At 36.0% G+C, this 23,654-nt stretch overlaps 5 protein-coding genes across 6 annotated transcripts in view; 2 read left to right on the top strand and 3 right to left on the bottom strand.

Moving 5' to 3' along the window:
* The first annotated feature begins 4,126 nt into the window (after positions 1-4,126).
* On the top strand, positions 4,127-5,654 carry LOC108478837 (uncharacterized). The gene has a single exon (XM_017781296.2). The coding sequence runs from the start codon at positions 4,501-4,503 to the stop codon at positions 5,395-5,397; it is 897 nt and encodes a 298-aa protein (XP_017636785.1). The 5' UTR covers positions 4,127-4,500; the 3' UTR covers positions 5,398-5,654.
* A 5,631-nt stretch (positions 5,655-11,285) lies between these two features.
* On the bottom strand, positions 11,286-13,696 carry LOC108478316 (probable purine permease 11). 2 transcript variants are annotated; one of them, XM_017780763.2, is made up of 2 exons: positions 13,497-13,696; positions 11,286-12,616 (listed from the first exon to the last, which is right to left on the bottom strand). In XM_017780763.2, exons 1-2 carry the CDS (start codon positions 13,501-13,503, stop codon positions 11,529-11,531), a joined length of 1,095 nt encoding a protein of 364 aa, XP_017636252.1. In that variant the 5' UTR covers positions 13,504-13,696; the 3' UTR covers positions 11,286-11,528. The 2 variants fall into 2 exon arrangements, with proteins under 2 accessions (XP_017636252.1, XP_017636253.1); XM_017780764.2 differs by lacking the exon at positions 13,497-13,696 and adding an exon at positions 13,117-13,461.
* Positions 13,697-14,386: 690 nt separating this feature from the next.
* LOC108478374 (ras-related protein RABH1b-like) overlaps positions 14,387-23,654 on the bottom strand; it is a 74,275-nt gene continuing 65,007 nt past the window's right edge. The window contains exons 2-7 of the mRNA XM_053022788.1: positions 16,450-16,582; positions 16,204-16,274; positions 15,811-15,899; positions 15,502-15,613; positions 15,282-15,372; positions 14,387-14,976 (exon numbers count right to left, since the gene is read on the bottom strand). Coding sequence (XP_052878748.1) covers positions 14,830-14,976; positions 15,282-15,372; positions 15,502-15,613; positions 15,811-15,899; positions 16,204-16,274; positions 16,450-16,566 — 627 coding nt within the window. The 5' untranslated portion in view covers positions 16,567-16,582 and the 3' untranslated portion in view covers positions 14,387-14,829. The remainder of the gene's footprint in view (positions 14,977-15,281; positions 15,373-15,501; positions 15,614-15,810; positions 15,900-16,203; positions 16,275-16,449; positions 16,583-23,654) is intronic.
* Positions 17,894-21,217, top strand: LOC108479804 (protein TRIGALACTOSYLDIACYLGLYCEROL 4, chloroplastic). The gene is made up of 5 exons (XM_017782601.2): positions 17,894-18,409; positions 18,647-18,896; positions 19,395-19,776; positions 20,148-20,440; positions 20,824-21,217. Exons 1-5 carry the CDS (start codon positions 18,138-18,140, stop codon positions 21,019-21,021), a joined length of 1,395 nt encoding a protein of 464 aa, XP_017638090.1. The 5' UTR covers positions 17,894-18,137; the 3' UTR covers positions 21,022-21,217.
* LOC108479805 (E3 ubiquitin-protein ligase ATL4-like) lies at positions 21,372-23,524 on the bottom strand. The gene has a single exon (XM_017782602.2). The coding sequence runs from the start codon at positions 22,859-22,861 to the stop codon at positions 21,767-21,769; it is 1,095 nt and encodes a 364-aa protein (XP_017638091.1). The 5' UTR covers positions 22,862-23,524; the 3' UTR covers positions 21,372-21,766.

The raw sequence follows: 23,654 nt of genomic DNA, 5'->3' as shown, positions 1-23,654 counted from the left end.
AGATGTGTTATATATAAGTGAATTATGATCAAATGAGCTATATGAGACATATGGATATGTGATAGTATTTTGCCATAACTACATGAATGAATTGGTTTAAAATTGTGTTATGAGATAATTTTATTTGTATATGGCTTACTAAGCTTTTGAAAGCTTACTTTGTGTGTGCTTTCAATTATTTTATAGATTATCAAAGCTACCGGAAGCTCGGGGATCGTCGAGGATCATCACCATACTATCGAACTCTATTTTGGTACCTTTTGAAAATGTGAATAGTGAAGTATGGCATGTATAAGCTAGAAGTATTTGAATATGATTTGTGAAGTGTATATCATGCCATGTGATATGGCTAGATTAAAGTTGCTATTTGGTTTGGTTTTTGGTATATAAGCTGTGTTAAGAAATGGTATGTTTTGATGTGCATAAATGGGCTAGTAAGAAATGGTCAATTTGGTAAGTTAGTTATTTGAATTAGTTATGGAAATGGAATGATTTTGATATGAAAAAATAGATGTGAAAAATTGGGATTATGACATGTATGAATAAATGAGTTTGGTATGTGATTTTGATATGTTTTGGATTTGATAATAAAGATGAAATTGGTTGGTGATTATATAACATGAATGATGTATATTTATGGTTGAAATTGGTTGAAATTATGGTACAATTGTGCTTTGATTTTGGACTTGTAGGGATGACCATTAAGGGTGGCAAATTGGCTTTTCAAATGGCCTATTTTTGTCCATACAGGCAGAGACACGTGCGTGTGCCTCGGCCGTGTGCGACACACGGTCATGTTACACGATCGTGTGTCCTCTGTGGTAGTCCTACAATTTAAAGTCAGTCTCGAGCAAGGCCTAGACACACAAGCATGTGGTTAGCTGTGTGACCCAAGTCAGTTTCGACCACGGCCAAGGCACACGGGCATATCTTCGGCCGTGTGGTACAAGTCAGTATATATGCCCTGTTTTGTCACGGCCTTGATATACGGGCGTGTCTAATGCCGTGTGAGGCACACAGTCGTGTGATATTTGAAATGTTGAAAATTTTTCTAAGTTTTTGAAATTTTTATATGTTATCAACTTAGTCCCGAATGCATGATTAAAGCCTTGTATGCTTGATTTAAGTACATATTGAATGTGATTGAATGATATTGATTGAGATAAGATGTTATCAGATAAATGATTGTTCTGAATTGAGTTATAAGTTCGGTAATGCCTCTTAACTTATTCCGGCGACGGTTACAAGTTAGAGGTGTTACAATATCCCAATCTGGAAAAGCCATAATACCCCGCCAATAATGATGGAAGGTTACAAAAGTAGAGAGCCAAGAAGAAGAAGAAGAAGAAGAAGAAGAGCAAAGATATGGTGTTTCAATGGCAAAGAATCAGACCCTGCCAATTTAGGCAAAAAAGACTTCTTCTTTTTTTTACAATCTCTTCTTCTTCTTCGTCTTCTCTGTTAATAGGGCTAACCAGAAAACTAGTTTTTCCAATTTCTTGATATTTTTAAGGGTTTTTTAGTTTTTTTTTTCAATTTCTTCATCCAAAGTGGCAAGTTAACCAGCCACATCAGCTAGTTAACTTGCCACATCAATGGTCTTGTTAAGACGCTAACGGAACCTGTTAATCAGTGACTGTTTTGTCACTTTTTATAACGTTAGTGACTCTTTTGTTATTTTTCAAAAGTTGAGTGACTGAAATGAAACCTAGGTGACTATTTTGTTAGCTACCCCAAAGTTGAGTGATTGTTGGTGTAATTTATCCTTTAATTTATTAACAAAAATGAACCCTAATCCGATCAGTTGTCTATAAGGCTTTGTCTAATGATTTAACAAGTTTTGCATTTAACTATATGTTTTATTTTGTTCAAGTAGTTAAATGGATACTGATAAATGTTTATAAATTCTGAAATCAACTAAGCTTTATTATAAATTCTAAAATCAACTAAGCTTTATTCTTTTTGCAGCATGGTATTCATTTTTATTTAAACAAATTTCCAATGAATTATAAACCAAAGGGAAAGCACCTCTCTATTTTTTCCTTCACTTTGATTCATAAGATTGGACTCCCAAATACCTATCAACAAAACTTGAGTTGAATGGATTAATTTGCTATATCATTATCTAATATCGCATCATTTTAATTATATCTATACTTACATCAAACTCTTTAATGAGATTGTATAATAAGCAAATCGAACATCAATTTAGTTGAATATTTATTAAAATATCTTGTTAGTATGCAAAAGAGTGAATGTTAATACCAAGGTGTTTGTATATTTTCATGTTTTGAAATGAAATAATAGTATAATAAAAAAAAATAGAATGTCAATAATGGCAATGTACCTCAAAGAAAATAAAGAAAAATAGAACATACATATTTTTACATGGAAACCCTTTCAGGGAAAAAATCACGGGCAGAGTAGAAGAAAATTTACTATGTCTAATTTGAATGATTACAAAGAGTATAGACTGCATCTATTTATAGGTTTAGAAAACCTTATTCTAACCAATATCTAATAGAAGTAATGCAGTAAGTTTGAAACACCTTATTCAAATCAATATCAAACAGAGAAAGTAAACTTCTATACGGATTCTTCCTGTGGAGCATGTACCATACCGTGAGGGCCAGAGCCCCCGCACCTCCGGTTGCGATCCCAGTACAATATCTTGTTTATTGGGGATCCACGACGGGTTGCGACCTTCACCCCGCGAAGCCCCTTATCTTGCAACTTGTATTTTATTTTAATAAGAATTTGGGTCATAACTCTAACAATAAACTTTTAACTTTATCATTACAATCATATAATTTTATATGAATTTTTAATAAATATATTTATTACATAAATTATTTTCACCCTATAAATCTAACAATTGATTAAAATTGTCGTTTGAAATCTTTTAAGATGATACATACTCTATCATTCGATACATTCATCTTTACTCACACAATAAATATATTCGATGTTGCCTTCATTGACTTAAAATTGTAGTATTTGTTTTAGTCTAGTTGAGGAGTTTAAAATTCCGATGGTTCTCAAACAAAGATTTCAACTTCAGGTGAGGATAAAATAATGGAGAAATTGGTTGAATATAATTTTCTTTTTATGCAAAAATTAAAAAAGCTCCATACACCTAACATGAAAACCTGCATCCAATAATAGTAATTAAAATAAGGTTTGTGGTTTGAAGTGGTAAGAATATGTGCTCCGAGTTGAAATTATCTTATATGATAATAGAGAATAACATAAAATCATAGTTTCATATAATCTTTTTTCTATCTTATATATATATGCAAGTTTTTGTAAAATGTGATTAGTGTTAACGTGATCTAGTGCATATATCCTTTCAAACTAGCTCCCACATCATTTTTCTTTTAGCCATATGCTAAAGTGTTCATACATAATACACATACTTTGACATGCAAGAACAATAATACAGCTTTTTTGTTACTTTGAAAATGGGACCTCAAAAATCATCCATAAATCCAGGCTGTGGTAGAGGGAATACCGACAAATATATGTCCGTCACCTGGCATTCGGGTCAACCACCATGGAACTGGAGATGAAATCCAACTAGCCCACTTGTTTCTGCAGCGCGTGCCTGGCTTTGACAATCACCAACATCCTCGGATCAGTTTAATGTACCTTTCAGGTAAAAACATTATTAAATAAGATGTTTTTGTATTTTTTTAAGATATTTTTGTGCTTTTTAAAAGTGTTGCAAAGTATTTTTTAACCAAAAGTAGAAGAAAAAAATTTTAACTTTTGCTCAAAAAAAACTTTTAAGAAACAATGCTAAACTTATCCGAAATTTTTTGTAATGCCCCATCCTCATAACTGACGCAACAACTTAGCACGCGCATCTCACTAAAATTAGGTCAATGAATTTAAAGAGTTTTCCCTTATTAATATATCTCCACATGCAAGGGAGGCATCAGAATCAAGGCTAAAAATTGCAAGATATCTTACAAATTGTAATGACGAAATATTTTGGATGAGCACTAAGAGGGAAAAACTCAAAAGACCGGAGTCCAGGTTTCCTCAATATGCTACTGCTAAGTAAGAAAATAAAGATGAGTATTGATTGATTCAAAATTGAAGAAAAAGAAAAAGTATGGTATTCAAACCACTGCTTTATGATCCACGTAAAAAGTAATGCCCCCTGAGATCCTGCCGTTGTGATATAGCGTGGCCTCATTTTTAAACAATGGTTTGGGTCGTCATTGACCAATCTTTTTCTTTCTAAATTTAAATGAAGATGCCAAAAGAGATAAGTTAACCCCATTACAAATACACACATTCATATGATCAGCAAGTCTCAAGCACCCAACAAGTCCTCCCTTCTCTCCATCACTTTTTGCAGCTTCATTACATCTTACAACAACATCCACTTATGTCCCATCCCGAAACAACCTTTTTTTTATGGTTATACTCACAATTCACTAACATAGGACTACAACAAAAGCTCTTCTTTCTTCTTTTATAAAACAAAAGCAAATGAGGTGTAAGAAGCACCTTGCCGACCTAAGTAGCAGCGCCGGCGTGTGTGCGACATGTCTACGAGAACGTCTTCTGGCGCTCATGGCTGCGCAGACCCGAGACCAACAGGCTCAATTAACGCGCGTTGCTGAGAACTGTCGGAAACCTAATCCGCCCCCGCTGGTTTTCCCTCGCTCTGTTTCTCCTTATGTCAGCCGACGGAAATCCGACGAAAACAGTGCCTCGGGGATCCACCACCAGCGGTTTTTCAGCACTCCTCAGATGGGCCCCACCTACAGTACCATAACCACCGCCGATTTTGAAGCCGCCAAATCTTTCAAAAAGAAGAGCAAGTTCTCGATGTTTTCGAATCTGTTCAGGCCGAGATCCGATAAGTTCAATTCGGGTGCTGGGACTCAGTTTCATCGGGACTTGTGCGATGGGTCGTCCTCGTCTTGGTTCTCAGCAATCTTTGCCTTTCATCGAAAGCAGCACAAATCTTCGAGGACTCATGCAGAAGATTTTGGCCAATTTGATCCTGGCTGTCGAAAATCATGCCGGGTCGTAAATCGTGGAATGTCGCCAGCGATTGAAGTGGATTCAGGAGAAGAGTGTGATCAATCGCCATCGGTAAGCACGCTAGAAGCTTCCCCCCAGTGGAAGAGGACGCCAACGGCGGCGAGGTGGGGGAAGACACGAACAAGGAACGTGTCGGGATTAGCATTTTGCTTGAGTCCGCTCGTGAGGGCGAGTCCTAACCGACAGTGGAACCAAAAGGGTGGATTGCCACCTGACAAGTCGTTTGCAGGCGAAGGTAGGCCGCAGATGAAGCCCCACCTGGCAACCGCCGCGGGGTTTTGTGCAAATAGGTCCAGGAAGCTTGCTGATTTTGGCCGAGTCAGCTATAACCACTGAGTCGATAAACTGTTGATACATGACCAGACACACTTGTGATTTAGAGTGAAGCTACTTGCAAATGACATATCAAACTACGATTATGCCATTGCTTTTGTGCAATTTTTACTTTGTGATTCCTAAATTATTATTGTATTTCTTTTTGAGAAGAAAGAAAAAAGAGATACAAAATTTGTTAGTTCCTGCATTTAGTGTTTTCTAAAACAATTATTTTATAGAATATGATATTTATGGGACTAGTTTTTTTTTAATGAAAATTTTAGCTAGCCTCCTATATTCAATAATTTTTCAGTATAACCAAGGTTCTTAAACTTCATTATATCAAAATTTCAAAATTTCAACCCACATAAATGACTTAGGAGTAGTTTAGCAATATTTTTAAAAGTGCTGTAAAATGTATTTTTAAGAAATGTTTTTGAAAAGTTTAGTTTAAAATTTAAGTGTTTAGCATTGTTGTCAAAAGACAATTTTAAAAATAAAATATTTATTTTAGACATGTTATTATCAAGTAATAAATATACATTTAAATAATATTTAAATTAGTTAATATTATTATATTTTAGTAAGAATATAAAAATTTTATTATAACTTGTTGTTAATATTTTAATATATGAAATATAAATTTTAAATATTTCTAAGTAATAAATATTAATTATTTATAAAATTTAATTAGAATATATAAATTATATTTTAAATATTAAATATAATCATTAAATATTTGTAATTAGTATTTTTTAAAATTTTATTTTAATTAATAATTTTAATATTTTTGTAATTAAATACCAAAAAAAGAAAAGTATTATGTTATTGGAGTGATAAAAAATAATTAAACACTAAAAGTTTATTTGAAAGAGAAAAGTTAAAATTTCAACAAAAACAGTTTGTTTAGCACAGTTTTTCTTCCAAAATAAATTTTAGAGCCAAAAGTAATTTTTTTTTAAGCACTATTAAACATGTCCTTAATACCATTAGAATTTGAACTCGTATAAACCATTATAATCCAAAGGTAGCTCGTCCATTATATTTGATAAATTTAATTAACTTATATTTATGGTCTAAACTTAAGAAAGTCCTGACTTGTTGTTATATTCAAAATTGCTTGGAGTTCATATTTGTATATGATATAGAGACAGAAAAATAAGAGGTATTTTGGTTTATTTTTCTTGATTGAAGATATTATCTTGATGCAGATTAAAGAGATTGTGCGGGCTCACTTAAGAGGAAGACCAATCAATAGAATTGATTAATTGATCCTATTAATGCTTCACTTTGTGCGTCTTAAAATCTCATTGATTAATTTATTTGTATAGCTTAAAATTTTTACAATATTTTTTGTTCTTTTATAACAGTTTAATTGGTAATGTTGGATGAATTTGAACATGAAAATTGTATATGCTGCTTCCTCTTCCAACCAAACCTTAACCCAAAGCAAGGGACAAATATGTGGGGACCAAAATTCTTGAAAACACGATCAAGTTGAAGCAATGCAGCCACGTGGATAAACATCAATGAGGTGGCAAAACAAAACTAAAAAAAATAAAAAAACCATATAAAAGAATGGTGAGTGTCAGTGGTTCTGCAACTGCCGCATCAGCACTTCTGGTTGGCCATGGTGGGCGCTTTCTAACATCCCCCACAACACAAGACCCTAGTTTTACTCCAATAATATCCCTCCACGTCATCAAAAAGAGTAGGTCAAACACAATCTAGGAAAAGGTGCAGTTCTCAATTTAGTACTGTCCATATCTTGTTCCTTAATTTTTTTACTCCCACCATCTTATTTGAAAGCTATTTGCATGTTTAAGAGCTTTTGAAACCAACTATTTTTCTTCCTTCTTTTCCTTCAAACTGCATGATGGGGCGGTTTAATTGTGTAACAGATTCAGCAAAATATTAAATGGAGAAGAGCACACAAAAGAGATGATAAATTTTATGGTTGAAATTTCTAACCAAACATATAATTATGGATCTGTCATTTAATCTTATCTCACTTATTCCATGTGCTGCCTACAAACAACGTTTCATCCTAATTAAATGCCAAACAGTTGATGGCAGGGAGATGACAGAATTTGAGTTCCTGTTATCTAAATTTCAGACCAGGAGTTAACCATAATTCATCATGTTATTTTTCATTTTATTTCAAAAAAAAAAAAAACCAAAAATTTATATACTATTTTGTTAAGTTGGCATCACACATTATGAATATATTTCAGAAAAAAGGTATTTAATCCAATCACTTAGCTCATTCTCTTATAAATGATGGTAAAATGTATTATATTATTGGTGGTTAAGCTTATTCTATCCTAGACTAATTGAATTAGCTTGTGCCTCAATGGAGAAGTCTTATTTTATTTGAGAAACAAAATAGAGGTTGCTTCAATTTAGAGAGAATACAAGTGCAACATACAGCACTGCTTGCAAAACGTACATCTCATATAAATTAACGAATGACTTCAGTACCATATAAAACAAAGTCCCGAAAGGCTAATAAAACCTAACGCACTTTGAAGAATGAAACGAGCCTCCATTTCTTGAATTAGAACTCCCTGTCGAGTGGGTTTGAAAGGAATTTAGTTAAAAATGTTATAGTTAAAACATATTCCATAAATTTATATATTTTTAAAAAATAAATTAGTATTATAATTGGCGCCACCTCTTTTTCCTTGAATTAAATAATTTAAATTTGTTTGTGCATGTGTCATGGGTTGCACATGGAAGCTCGCAATTATAGCATACTTGTGCCATCCATCATGTTTAAGGGTGATCATTTGGCCCAATCAGATTGGCCCCTTGTTTGGAGAGATTGAAGGCCCAAAGATAATGTGTGTGACATGCTATAGTTCGTATGAGTTCCTTGTAATGTCCTTTGGGCTAACGAATGCTCCAGCCACATTTTACACCCTTACGAATAAGGTACTTTAATCCTTCCTAAATTGTTTTATGGTTGTTTATCTTAATGATATTGTGGTGTACATTAAATCAATTGAGAAGCATGTGTAACATTTGAGGGTGGTGCTCCAAACCTTGCAGGAAAATAGTTATATGTCAAAGAGGATAAGTGTTCATCCGCCCAACGCAAGGTACCGTTTTTAGGCTATGTTGTGGGAGGTGGCAAGATTCAGATGGATGGAAGAAAAATCCGGGTCATTGTTGATTGGGAACCACCAACCAAGGTGACAGAATTGATATCTTTCCTTGGGTTGGTAAACTACTACCAACACTTCATCAAAGGATAATCTAAAATCATCGCACCCTTGACGACTTGTTGAAGAAAGTTAAGATGTGGGATTGGAATCCTTAACGTGAGAATGCTTTAACCAAGTTAAGCAAATGATGACGAGGGAGCTCGTACTTGCTTTATCAGATCATTCGAAGCCATACGAGGTACGCACGGATGCATCAAGATATGCAATTAGGGAAGAACTGATGCAAGATGGGCATCCAATTGCTTTTGGAAAGTCAAAAGCTTAATTAGACGGAATGGAGATATACAGTTCAAGAAAAAGAGATGATCATTGTGGTGCATTGTTTGCGCACTTTGAGGCACTATTTATTGGGTTCCAAGTTCATGGTATTTACTAATACTGTTGCAAATAGTTATTTTCTAACCCAGAAAAATTTGCCTCCCAAGCAGACTCATTGGCAGATTTTCCTAGCAGAGTTTGATTTTAGTATGGAATACAAGTCGGGGAGTGCCAACACTGTGGCTAATGCGCTTAGCCAAAAGATTGAGTTTACGACAATTAGTCAGCCTGATAGCTCTCTATTGGAGCACATTCGAGAGGGATTGTCCCATAATCCCACAGCCAAAAATTTAATCGAGCTTGCCAAGAACGAAAGAATGAGGCGATTTTGGCTTGAGGGGGAATTGTTATTCACTCAGAGGCATCATCTTTATGTGCCTTAATATAGGAGTTTGCACAAGGAAATTATGAAGAAGTGTTATGACTCGAGATGAGCTAGCAATCCAAGTATACACCACACTATGGATCTTTTGGAGGACCACTTTTATTGGCCTCATATAGGTGATAATGTTGAGACCTATGTGAAAATTTGTGCCAACATGACAATGTAAAGTTGAAGACTCCGGCCAGATTGCTACATCCTTTGTCCATTCTGAACCGTCTATAGGAGAGTGTATCCATGGACTTTATTGTTGGTCTGTCTAAGTCTAATGGGTTTTGTTGTGGTGGACAAGTTTTCTAAGTATAGAAGGTTCATTCCAGCAACTAATGAGTGCCCTGCTGAGGAGGCGACTTATTTGTTCCTTAGACATGTAGTGAAATATTAGGGAGTGTCATAGTCTATCATCAGTTATCAGAATGGCGATTTACGGGCTAGTTCTCGATAGAGTTTTTCAAGTTGATGGGCTCTGGCTTGAACTATTCCACTAGCATGCATCCCCAAACCGATGGACAAACTGAAAGAGTGAATGCATTGTTGGAGACGTATTTTCAAAACTATGTGAGTGCCACATAGAGAGGTTGGTCAAAATTGTTGGATGTGGCCCAATTTTCATACAACTTGCAGCGAAGTGGGGCCACGAACCAAAGTCCGTTCAATATAATGACAAGGCAACAACCACTCACACCCAATGCTGTAGTGACCCGTTATACAGGACCAAATCCAACATGTTTATTTTGCAAAGGATTGGCAAGAGCAGACTGATTTAGCTAGAGCTTGTTTATATAAGGCAAGTAAGCGCAACAAGAAGTGGGCCAATCAGAATTGTAGGGATATGGAATTTCATGTTGGTGATTCAGTCCTTACAAAGTTGCATTCGATTTTGCGCAATAATGGCTTGCACAAAGGGCTTGTACGGTGGTATAAGGGTCCATTCCGAGTTGTAAAGAGAGTAGGTAAGGTGGCCTACAAACTTGAGTTGCCACCAAAACTCAAGGTTCATTAGGTTTTCCATGTCAATATGCTTAAGTCATTACATGAGGATCCAAATTGAGGCAAATCCAAAAGAGCACCAATGGGAGTGAAGGTCTCTTACAATCGTGAAGTTGAAAGCATCGAAACAGGCCGTGTGATCGGACAAAAGTATTATATGTCGTGGCATGAATACTTAGTTCGGTGGAAGAGACTTCCCAATAGTGAAATAAGTTGGGAACCTACTGAGGCCTTATGGCAATTCTAAGACAAGATAGATCAATTCAATGTGGAAGACACGACGAGGGCATCGCTAAAACAGGTAGGGAAGAATGTCATGGGTTGTGCATGGAAGCCCACAACCATGGCACAATTGTGAGACCCATCATGTTCAAGGGAGGTCATTTGGTCGAACCGAAATGGCCCGTTGCTTGGAGAGATTAAAAGTCCATCTACAAAGCATGCAAATATGGAACGTAATCTTCGAAGATATGCAAGCTTAAAGATGACTTGAAATCTTAGAAGATAATATTTTATAATATTAAAGATTTGATTTGTAGATAACTTTTAATCCTAGCCATTGATGTACTTTAATCAGTACCGTTGATTTTGGGAGGTTCAACTATAAATAGAGGCCTCACCCTCTCATTGTATTTCATTCATTGAGTAATAGAATTCGCTTTGCTCATCTTTCGAGTTCTTTCAACATTTGGGTTGCTTCCACTTTGCTTTTCGTTAGTGTCTTGGAGGAATTTTGTTTGAATCCTCAATTATTGGGAGTTAGGTTGACTTAGACGTTTTGTAGCGAAGAAATTGCCTAAAACTACACGAATTGTGAGACTAAAATTCTAACTCCATGACACATGCATGTACATTTATAATAGATTTGTTAAATATAAGCATGGTTTGAAACCCATTGTACAATAGTGGCTGTAGTTAATCATTTGGTTGACAAAACCTACAACAACAGCATCATACAAGAAAATTATCAAAACATTTACAATTCACATGAATGAACCATAAAAAATCAGTTGTATTAATCGAAGTTCAGCAAATACAAATGCTCTTCCCTGCAAAATCCTGAGTATTAAACTAACAAACACTAGTGCTTTGCTTATAAATAACTTGCTTTATATCTTTAGAGATCTTGTTGCAATGTAGTAAGCTATAAACTAATGTTTGGTCTCCCAGTTGAACAAAAAACAGACATAATTTCACAGAAAATATTGAGTGTGTCTACATTGGTACCAAACATATCAAGCAGTATGCTGGATTTCCCGGACATGGGTCTGCAACCTCCTTGCCTTCTTATCATCAATATAATTTTGATAAATATAAGAAGCAAAACCACAAAGAGCCAAAAGCATGGCTATTACCTTCACACCATTCATCTTGTCATGGAAAACTACCAGTGCAGCTAGTGGGGTAACAGCCAGAGACAGAGTGCTGATTACATTTGAGAAGAGAGATGACACAACAAAAATCAACCCCACAACACCAACAGCACATACTTGCCAAGTTATAGCAGTCCACACCAATGTCAGCACGTATGAAACTCTTCCGGTGCCAAATACCTCCAGCTCGTGCTGCAAACTCTTCCATTCACCACTTGCAAAGAGGCCGGTAGACGATAGGCAGCTTGCAACAACTGATGTACAGATTTGCATTTCCAAAACGACAGAAAATGTTTCCTTTTTCAAAACCTTCTGAAATGAAAGTTGCATAACGGAAAGCAAAAGGGAATAAAGGGCAGAAGCTCCAAGGGTGCAGAGAAAGCCGATAAGGAACTTCCCCTTGGGAACTCCTGATGGCCCATCTGAATCATCATTCACTGCAATTAAGGCAGCAGACAATGACAGGATGACCACTGAGTTGAGAATCAAAGCAGTGACCTTCTGTGAGTTAAGGAAGTAGGAAAAAACTGCATTGAAAGCTAATTGAGTTGCGCAAATGAGCGAATAAGTAGAGGCTGAGAGATACAAAAGCCCTACAGAATACAACATATTGTCACCAGCAAGAAGTACACCAAGAACAAAATATAGCAGAGCAAGGGTTTTGATGGAAGGTGAAGTGGAAGAAGTCGAAGCTTCCCGAGAAGGGCGAAGAAGAAACCAGGGGATACAAAGGACTGGGAAGCCAGCAGTTTGCACAAGAGTGGCCATCCATTTACTGTTTCCACCTTTATCATAATAAAATCTCCCCAGAAGAACTGCTGCAGCTTGGCCAGCAATGAGGAAGAATATGTTGATTGCCACCAAAAGCCACCATTGCCACCGCTTCAGTTTAAGAAATGGTGATTCATCCATTAAATTTTCCGCCTTGTTGACAATAGATTCTTGATTATCTGCAATTGAACAATAGAAAACTCAAATTTAATGAAATAAGATCAATGTTCTAACATCAAGAGAACTAATGTTGACTTTTGCCAACAAGAGAGCATGAAAGAGAGTCTTCCAAATCCCAGCACTATAAACTTAACATTTACAACACACTTCAAGCTCAAGCACAAATATTGTTTATAAAGGTAGGAACTAAGGGTTAAATTGTTTCTCAAGTTACAAGTATACCTTTATCGACATTGTTAGAAGGGCCTTCCACAAACCTTAACATGGACAGTAAAACAAATATGGAGGATAAAAAGAACTACTCTTCTTATAGAGAGCATAAAGAAAAAAAATAGGACCACTTCAAGAACATAAGAAAAACATGCAAGACCATTCATGCAATAATCTAGAAATCCTCCCTTGGATTATATTAGGAATCTTCAACGGGGTCCTGGAAATTACAAGTAAGCAAACATGAAATAGAACCAAAAATATAAATTTCCAAAGAAAAATAGCCTACCAATTAACTGATTTGCTTGGCAATATCCAAGTTTTTGACCAAAACCTATCGGATGTTCACAAAGTCAAGCTAGAACACAAGGTATATCATCTTTTACTTCATTGCTATATATATATATATATTTATATTTCAAAGCAAAAACTAGACTGGTAAAGAATCATATCATCACGAATCGCTAAAACAAGCGTAGTAATGAAATCTATACATAAAAAGCTAAAAGGGACATTCAAGATTTATCACGAAAGCCCCCTTTTTTCCATCAGTCATTTAAAAGGAATCTTATCGGCATAGTAAAAATAAATCCGATTCTGAAGAGAACCCTTTCAGAACCCAGTAAAGTATTTGGCTTAAGAAAGCAGGGAAAAAGAAAGCGGCATTACCAGTCATGGTGTGAAGGAGTGGACCGTTGAATCAAAGCAAGAAGACAAAGTGAGAATGTGTGTAAAAACAAAAGAAAGAACATAAACAAAAGAAGGGACCATTTTGTTCTGTATAAATGCTATCGTAAAATTGAGAACCACCACACAGGCAGTGCCCAATAGAGTAACTTTATTGGAAAATTAGAAAGAGAATTTCATTATTATGTTACTTTATAATGGAAAGTCAAATATTAATGATATTTTTTTTATGGAAGACCGGAGAAAGTCTAGTTTGTACAAAGTGGTCACAGTTGCCCACGGGTTCTAATATCTAGCTTCAACTACCACCCGCTTTAGGACAAGATTTTTTTATTAATATTCTTTATTAGGAAAAAAAAATAACTTAATAAAAAAATTGAATTTGAGAATTTTTAATATCAAGTACTTCTAGCTCTTTTTGTCATGTATGTTTGGTTTTTGTTTTCACGTAACAGTGTTCAAATTTTAAAATTAAAATTTATTTGCTATACTTGGAATAGTTAGTAAAAAATAAAGTCTCAAACTTTGAAAGTTTGAGTTTGACTTTCATCATTTACAACTTATAATTATGACGTATGAATCTTGGCTTCATCACGTACATATGCGATGTGTACAACGTATTTGATTATTTTCAAATTAGTTCTATTCTTCATCACATTGGATGAATTTTATATTATAGTTTTAAAGCTTATCTGTTTTAAAGTAACTGCAAAACATAACAAAAAGACTATAAGTATTTTTTTTGTCATTCATTAGGAATTAAAGAACCTTTCAAAAGATACATTAAAAAGTATTATAGACTAATTATTTTAGATCAAAATCTAATATATATAATTATCTAATTCCTACTACTATCTATATACCTCAAAATCTTTAAATTGAAAGATAACATGCATTTAAGTACATTTGAACCAATGTCTTGTTACATCAACAATAGTACGAACAAAACTAAAGCTCAATCGATATATATTGGAAGAAGGAAAAAAATGGAATAGCGCATCAACCATCACTGACGAGGAAAATCGCTTAAAGTGAAGCTAATAATATTCTTTACATAGTCAAGAGCAAAGCAAATCCACTATTAATTTAAATAAGCAAAATCAAACTGGCATACTTGCTTGAGATCACAAGAACCCTACTCATATATGACTGGTTAGGACTTAGGACTAGCCTAACTACCATACCAATATCTTCTCTCTCAAGTTATATGCTCAAATATTCGACCAAACCCAGTGCTTCAAAACAAGATTTCTTACATACACTTAGTAGGATCATGGAAGCACAAAAGAAATGCTGAGATGAATAATTTTGGGTATTAGCAGGCACATCCTCCTGACTCTTGTTGTGACTGCGATCCATTTGAATTGCTCGACTTAAGATTCACATCCACCATGTCTTCATGCTTTGTTGAAGATAGTGTTTCCATTCCAGGCAATGCAGCTGCAATCTTCCGAAATAGAGCCTGTAAAATGTGATCAACAGAAAGAGTGAGAGAAGCCAATACATTGCTCACCAATGCTGCGGGGAGGAGAGAAAACAAATCTTAGTATCAGCTAATGGTGCAATATTTGTCATGTTGGACTGGAGATGCATGCACAAACAAGATGTAAAAAAACTGATCAAACCATCAGTCACTCCTCAATATTATCCCAAAACAACAATGCAGTCCTAAGCACAACAATGTTCTTCAGCAACAGATACAATCAATTTAATATTTCTAGGAATATATATACATGATGATAGGTTACCAATTGTTTACCACTTTACCTTGATATTGAAACCAGCCTTGGCACTAGCTTCAATAAACATAACATTGATGTCACGAGCCTTGGCTTCTCCTTCCTCCACCGAGACTTGCCTGTTGAACCAGCCACCGAATACACAACAGTGAAGTAATGATCACAAACTAATGCCTGAGGCAATTGGAAACTAGAAAGGAAGGCAACCAATCTTATTTTCTTCAACAATAAAGATGAAATAACATTACCTTTTGTCCACAAGATCTGTTTTGTTCCCCACAAGCATAATGATAACGTCACTTCCCCGTTCAGCCCGCACCTCTTCAATCCAATTTGAAGTATTTAAGAAGGACTGCCTGCCTACACCATCAAAATTAGAAGTTGGTAAAACTTCACCCCACTTTTACGAACAATTAACTAAACAGGAATAAATCTTCGAGATTGCATTTTAGAAATTGGCAATGTCCTACAGAAACATGCATAAAACACAATAGCTTGAACAAGCAAACATACAATGAGATAGTGAAAGAAGAAAACAGAGTGAAATGATACCATACTTGCTACATCATAGACAATGACTGCCACCGAGGAATCCCTAATGTAGCTTGGTATAAGACTCCTGAACCTTTCCTGCCCTGCAGTATCCCTGTAATAAAGATCAAAGATGCCACTCTTTTCAAACATGAAACTTTAAAAAAAAAAAAAAAAAGAAGCAAAACTCTATCCCTCACAAACATTTGAAACCAAAATTTCCAACTAACACAATGACACCTTATGAAGTTAATCCAAAATTCAAGTAGCAATAGTGATTCCATGCTAAAACAAGATACTTGATACATACAAGGAAAAAGAGGCAGAATCTAAAGTGGGTATACATTAGCACGCTAAGTTAAGATAAACCCATAAAAGTTGAAAATACAATAGGTTAAGATGAACAATAACAGACTCACCAAAGCTGCAATCGAACAGTTCGATCTTCAAGGTACATTGTTTTGGATAGAAAGTCGATACCAATGGTAGCCTGGTAAATAAAAAAGAGACAAATTTCAGAAATGGGAGCAAACAAGATCTTAAAAGAACATGGAAGTTAGGCAATCTAAATCGCAACCAAATAAAGGTATGATCAGATCCAAGGCGGATCGTAAAAATACATGAAAGGGCAATGAGAGGAGTATAATAAAAAGAAAGAAAAACACCTGGTAATTGTTATCGAATTTATCATACATGAAGCGACTGATGATACTGGTCTTCCCCACAGATTGATCCCCCAAGAAAACCAGCTTGTATTTCGCCAGAGCTGAAATAGGAGCCATGGTGATTGAGAGAGACGCGAAAATGATTTCCAGACATTACTATTTATTTCATAAATTATAAATTAATTTTTTTAAAACATTTTATTTTATTTTTAAAAGAAATAATACATGTTTTATTTATATGATAATAAAACAAAACAGACAAATGTGTTTAACAATTTTACCTTAATGAATGTAAAATTGTCTAATGCACTAAACTTTATATGATAATAAAATAAAATCAAGGTTATTCACAAGGATGGTGCTATGCTTATTTCTTTCCGGGAAGGTCCACCCAAATTTGCCACAGTCCCACCCCATAGCCATCATCTCTTACAACATTACCTGCTGTATGTTCGGAGCCATTGAATATGGTTCCCAAGATGGACATTGGGTACTACTACCCTTGGAACTCATTATTAATGAGGCTTCTTTCTGCCTCAAGACAACCACTCAATGCATACCAACATCACTCATTTCCTCCCTGTTTCCACTGCTCTAAAATAATTCCCTCTGACACATTTGTTACATGGACCAGATCACTCATTCGGGCTTAAAGTTGTCATAAAAATAGAAGGATTTAGAAAAAAAATTATAAATCTGAAAAATGAATTTAGATAAAAAAATATAACCCATTTTCTAAACGAGATGGACTTCAGGTAAAATTTTTTGCTTAGGTTCGACCCAAATTTGCCTTATATTTTCACTATTATTTGTTGTTTTGCTGTCATTTATTATTATATTGCCACTAGTTTGTTATTATTATTTGGATATTATATAATTCTTGTTTATTATTTTTTGTTATTATTTGCTTGATAAGTTGCAATTATTATTTTAGTGTTATTTAAATATAAAACTTTTTTTAATATATTTTTAATTTGTTGGGAAACATTTATTTTAATATTTGTAGTGTATTTGATGTATTATATTTTTAAATTTGTTTTTATATAAAAACAAATCTAATATGGGTAAGTTGGATTAGGCTTGGGTTTAGCATTTTTTATTTGGACTAGACTTGGGGCAAAATTTAGCTCTATTTTTCGAGCCAAGTCAAGGTCTAAAAAATGAATCTAAAATTTTGCATTGACCCGATCCGGCCATAATCAGGTCTAATTAAAACATCATTTTTATAAAAAAAATAAAATAGATTCGAATATTAGCAACTCAACTCCCATAATTGAAATATCTAAATTCAAATATCATCCAAATCCTAAAAAAGTAGCACAAATATTCAAATATTTAGAATGATAAACATGTAGTAGGGGATATGATGAATTGTTGACTAGCAATTTAATTACTATATAACAAAATATTGAGGCATATTTTTCTTTTACCAAAAATGAAATTGAATTTCCAGAATAAGAAGCTTTGCTGGGCCACCATCTTAAACAGAAACAGAAGCAAAAACGCCCTTAAACCCTTACTCACCTTGAAATTATAACCCTTCCTCAAAGCGCTAAACATAAGGCCAAAACACCCCAAAAACCCTTTTATGTACTCTCATCATCTCAAAATGCCACAAAAACAGCTCAGATAAGGCAAAACACCAAACCTCAAACCCCAAGTAGTCAAGCGCAAAAGTTTAGCCAAAAATGGCGAACCTGGAATCGGCAATAGACTCTGCATTTTGGGATCAGAGCATATCCTCCCCGCAGACTTTGGATGGCTCGGCCAAGTCAGTTCCAGGTGAGCCTTTTCCTTTAGATGGAGCTCGAGCCAGCAAAGCCCTTCGAATTCAGCAGCTTTCATTTCTCAGAAATGGCTTCCCTTTGGGTATCATTCCTTCAGTATCTCCTCCTTCTCAGAAAGACTTGGGCTCTTTCTCTCTTCAGACTCTCTTGCTTAGGCCTTCCACTTCTAACTGGTATTCCCTTCCCTCTCTTGGGTTTCTACCCTTTTTTTTTTCTCTATTTTGTCTAGCAAAAGGTAAGATTTTTATGTGGTTGTTGGAAAAATCGTGGTTAGTATGAAAATTGGGGGGGGGGGGTTAACATCGATTTAGTTGCATAAAGTTGTTCTCTTGCTACAAACTTGTTCACTTTAGTTCTCAAATGCTGTGCTTTATGCCTCAAAAAACACTATTTATCTTTTGCACATGTAGGTGGTTTGGGTTAATTGGTCAGTTTAGGCCAAAGAAGCTTATTTCAGCTATTAAAACGGAACTTCAGAGTGCTGATGAGTTGGAGCTCCCTGTTTTCCGGGATGCAGCCAAGCATTTTCTTGACAAGTCACTGTATTCAGTTGCATTGGCCACACAGCTTTCCTTGTCTCCTTCTACATCCCTATTGTGGAGCACGGAGCGACAAGGCGAGAAGAAAGGTTATCGCAACAAGTTTAAGATTTATCACCAGGCAGGCAATTCAACTCCATTCACCTTCATATGTTCCCTTGAAAACATCATGCACGCATTCATTTTTTCCATTTTTACCTTTATATATTAGTGAACTCTGCTAAGTTTCAAAGTTTTGCAAGTTTCCAGACAGTTATTGCATAGGAATATTGGTTTGCTGCTGGGATACTTCATGCATGATAAAGTATTGTTTCAATTTTTCTTTATTATATTTGTGTTGGACTTTTAATTGGGTGAATTTAAGAGTCATATGGCTAGTAGCATAAACAAGTATATAAGAATTAGTGCCAGATATGGAACTTTAAATCCAAATTCTAGTTGTTTGTGTTCAAAACACGAAATAAGTTCTGCAAATTGAATTCTCAAGCCTACTTTTGATTCAGAAGCTTAAAGTTTTGATGTTGTCTACACTCATAATGTCAAATCTTTCTGGTTGCATGATGGTGAATGAGAGTTTTTTAACCTACATGTTTATGGCACCACTTGTGTGTATTTACAGCTTCCTGATCACGATATCACATTAGATGCTGCATGGCCTGAGCTTTTTATGGACCATAAAGGAAAATATTGGGAGGTTCCAGAATCAATATCCTTAGACATGTCTTCTCTTCCTTCTGACTCGGGGTTGCAATATCATTTTGGCATACACAAAAACAGTGGCCATCCCCAGGCTTTCAATGCACTTGACGGTGAGGCACCTTCTGCTTTAATGCCAGGGTTATGCGCAAAGGCTGCATTTTCCTATCAGAAGAGGAAGGATATTTGGAGGCAAAAGGAGACAAAAGAGGATCTTATCATAAAGACAGACAAAGGTTCATATTGGCGACCATCATATGATGTTCGTCTTAGAGAACCCCATGCTGCTATATCTGGAATTATAGGTATGTTTTCTGTATTGCAGGGTATGGTTTTTTTACTTTTCTTGCTTGACTTTCCCAACTTGCCCTCTAGTGATCTTGTCAATTTTTGCACTCAATGCAGTAATACTAGTAGTACCAATACCACCATTTTATGGTATCCTCTTCTATTGCTTTAGATCATATTATATTTTAGATTATGCTATCAGACCAAAACCTTGAAGGAAATCGGTATTCCTTCGTTATTGCTTGCTTGTTGGAAGAGCCAACAGCATCGAGAAACAAGTTATTCAGACTAGTGATTCCAAAAGTTTCATTTTTTGCTACTTTTGGTTTGTTTTGGAGAAGGCTTCTTTTTTGAGTTATTGTTTTCTTCCTTCTTAATCTTATTCTAGGAGGCACATGTGCGGCCTGGTTTGGGAAAGGCTCCAGAAATGTTGAATCACAGAGCGAGGATAACATACCCACAACCAATAACAAGCGAAGTCCTTTGAGTGCGGATTTCTTCGGTTCAGCTTGCTATACTTTTCAGCATGGGCAGTTTCGTAAGCTATATGGCGATCTAACTCGAGTTGATGCTCGTTTGGACTTATCTTCACTCTCATCTTTTGCCAAAAGAATTTTCCAGAGTTCTAGTGCAAACAAATCTCTATCATCCCCCAGACTAAATTTGATATTTCAACAACAGGTAATTTTGTCCATACCCCTTGCTTGATTGTTACTCTTTTTCTTTCTTTTTAAATGAAAACATGGCATTGATAGTGGATTTTATTAGCTGTTTTTGGTCACAAGTTTCCTGCATACTCTTATGGAGTTCTTGATGAACAAGCTTTAGAATTGAACACGTTAACACGTATTAACCTGGTTCGTGTCAGTTGAGATGTACTTTTGAAAGGGAATTTATAGAGGGGCCTCATGAACTGTTACGGGAGGTCGATGAAATGATGATTCAATTGCAGGTTTCTAGGAAACTGTTGAAACCAATATTGGATTAAGTTAATTATTGCATACAGATCTCACATGGCATGGTATATATTTACTTAAAAGAGTTCCACATTTTGGGATATGCAGGTTGCAGGGCCAATAGTGTTTCGAGTGGATTCAAAGTTGCTGCTCAATTCTAAAGCTGGGAAACTAGGCCCTCATATCGAAGATGTCATATACAGCTTGAGCTACTCGTTGAGGCTTCTGCGTTCCGGAAAAGTTGTAGCTTGGTATTCTCCAAAGAGGAAGGAAGGGATGATAGAATTGCGCCTTTTCGAATTTTAACTCATCTTCTGTCATCCTATCATTGTTTTTGTTCAGAATTTCTTTTTCTAATCATATGATTATCCTAGTTAGAGGCTGATGTGAAATCTTGCAGCTGAATTTACAGCTTCATTTCCCTTTTTTTGCCCAATTCCCATGTTTTGTAGGCCTTTATGGAGCTTCATAGTTAATCCCAAATCCAAACCCTGCATGTTAAGTTTGTCTTCTCCCTTTTATATTCAACAATTGAGCCTGCGGGAGCGAGATGGTCAGGTGGTATCTGGTTGTTCAGTTCCAGTAGGCACTATTTTCTTCTAATGGTCTCATTCATACATTACTTTTAATGAAGCAATTGAATATCGAAAATCAGATTCGGAATTTCTAAAATTAAATTTAATAATAATACGGATAACATGAGTCTTCAATTTGGTTACTACAGGTTTGTCTTGGAACTTGATTTCCCATAAGGTTTTGACGGTCAAAAGCAATTTTAACGCATTGTCTACTAAAATATCACCGTGGATTACATTCTGTTGAAACTATTTGTATTCTTTCAACTACTTTATTTAATATTTGCAGCGGGATATAATGGTAAAAAGGAGGCAGGCAACACTTAAAAAATTTGCTATGTCCACTCCATTTCTGAACATTAACTCTCTGTCGTAAGTTTCATTAGGAACAGAGTGGAAGGAGCAAAAATAGTGTGATTGTTGAAGTAACTGGTCAAACCGTGAAAGCTGAAAATGCAGAAATGCCGTTACCTACGTCATACCCCTGAGAACCAACGAAACATTTCACTGATCTCCTCACCTATGCAATTGGCTTCCACGTCACAATCTTCCGTGGCGCCGGAGATTTCGCTTCGGCGACTGCTTCCGGTGAAGAACCTACCTGAGCTGCAAAACGACATGGTACGAGACGATAAGGAAGAAGATAGCCTATCCACGTAGTCCTTAAGCCAACTCCTCTCATTAGCAACTTCCCCGGCGAGGCTCGCTTCCAAAGCTGGCTCAGCTCCTCCAAGTTCTTCCTTATCGGACAAGTTTCTCCGATGCGTTTGATTCCTAGTAATCTCTGATTCTTCCTCCACGATATAATCGAAAGAGCCAACGGAATAAGATCTTCCCCGTTCAACAGATTCGGAGCCTGGTTGACGGCCACTGATGGAGCCAATCTCCAGCCGGAAACTGTCGCTGCCGCCAGCCCCGATCACGGCGGATACGTTAGAAAACTGAAGCGAAAGCTTTATGAGATCGGAATCGGAAGCTAAGAGAGGTGAGCGACATAGAGGGCAAGTTCTGTTTGAAGTGAGCCAAGTATCAATGCATTGAGCATGGAACGCATGGCAACAAAGAGGGAGAAGCCTGAGTTGATCCATCGGTTCAAATTTGGACAAACAAACCGCGCAATCTCCGGAAACGGTTGAATCCTTGTTGGTGCGGCTAGTAATTGAAGAGAATGTGAACAAAGGAAGCGAATCAAGCAACGAAGTTGTCGGTGGTGATGATTGTTCGGGACTGACACGGTGGGCAGAAGAAGCGGTGATAGTGGACGTAGATGAAGGAGAGAGGTGACGCAAGCAACGGCGATTGAGGTGGCGAAGGAGAAGACAAATACATACGGAAACAATCACCGTAATGGAAAATATAGAAACTATTATAATTATACTCGGCTTCACGTTCTCAGTCGAAGAAGAAGAAGGATGCGAGGGTAAAGTGGCATTATTTTCGGCTGCCGTGACAGCTCCTCCCATAACGCCTAACAACGCAGGTGGCGAAGCCATCGATGACGCCGCCAACAAAAAAGAAAAGCCAGTAACAAAAGAAGGAAGGTTGTTGAAGTAGATGAGGATGAAGTGCATGTGACGTGTAGTAACTAGGGTCTTATGGACAGCGACTAAGAGATGAGTGGAGATGAAGAAGGCGTTGTTGGGTTATAGTAAAATGGAGGGAGGACTGTAAGAGAGATATCAGATCAGAGCATTAAATTGGTTCAAACTGGCAAAATCAAGGAAGGAGGGAAGTAAATGCTCTTTGGCGCAGATTTTAAAGGTTGTGTCGTCGAAGCCAGACAAAACCCCCCAAAATTAAAGACCCTTTCACCAAACACCTCGCCCATTTTGCATTTTAAACTCAACTAGCCACCCAACATTATCCTTTTTACTTTTTACTTTTGCTCGACTAAACTGAAACCTAACAAGCCACAACAAGAAAGCAAACCCTTTATTCTATTACTCCAATAAAACGCCTAGCTATGGCTCTCTATCTGATCACTGTATATCATTCAAAAATAATATAGCATCACTCACACACACCACAGCACCTCTATGATTACATCCATAATTAATAATAATATACACTTAACATATATACTTGTAGGATCTCGCGTGTGCCTGCCCTGCCATCGCTTCGCTTCCTGCACACTCTTGGCATGCTCCTAAAGTAGCATTCCCTTCAAGGTTAGCCTTTTCATTTTTTTTTTAAATTAATATATATATATAATATTGTTTTCACTCATCACATTTTGACTAACATTTCCAACTCTTACATGAATATATACTGCAAAGGAAAACGAGGTTAAATTGATCAAAGTTATTGGAAAATTACAAGCCTACATTTTTAGTCTTAAAAGTCAACCAGATTTTCTCTCACTTA

Source organism: Gossypium arboreum, chromosome 12 (assembly GCF_025698485.1).
Source record: "Gossypium arboreum isolate Shixiya-1 chromosome 12, ASM2569848v2, whole genome shotgun sequence".
NCBI lineage: Eukaryota > Viridiplantae > Streptophyta > Magnoliopsida > Malvales > Malvaceae > Gossypium > Gossypium arboreum.
Note: the sequence above shows the minus strand (reverse complement) of the source record. Positions and strands in the feature narration are given on the sequence as shown.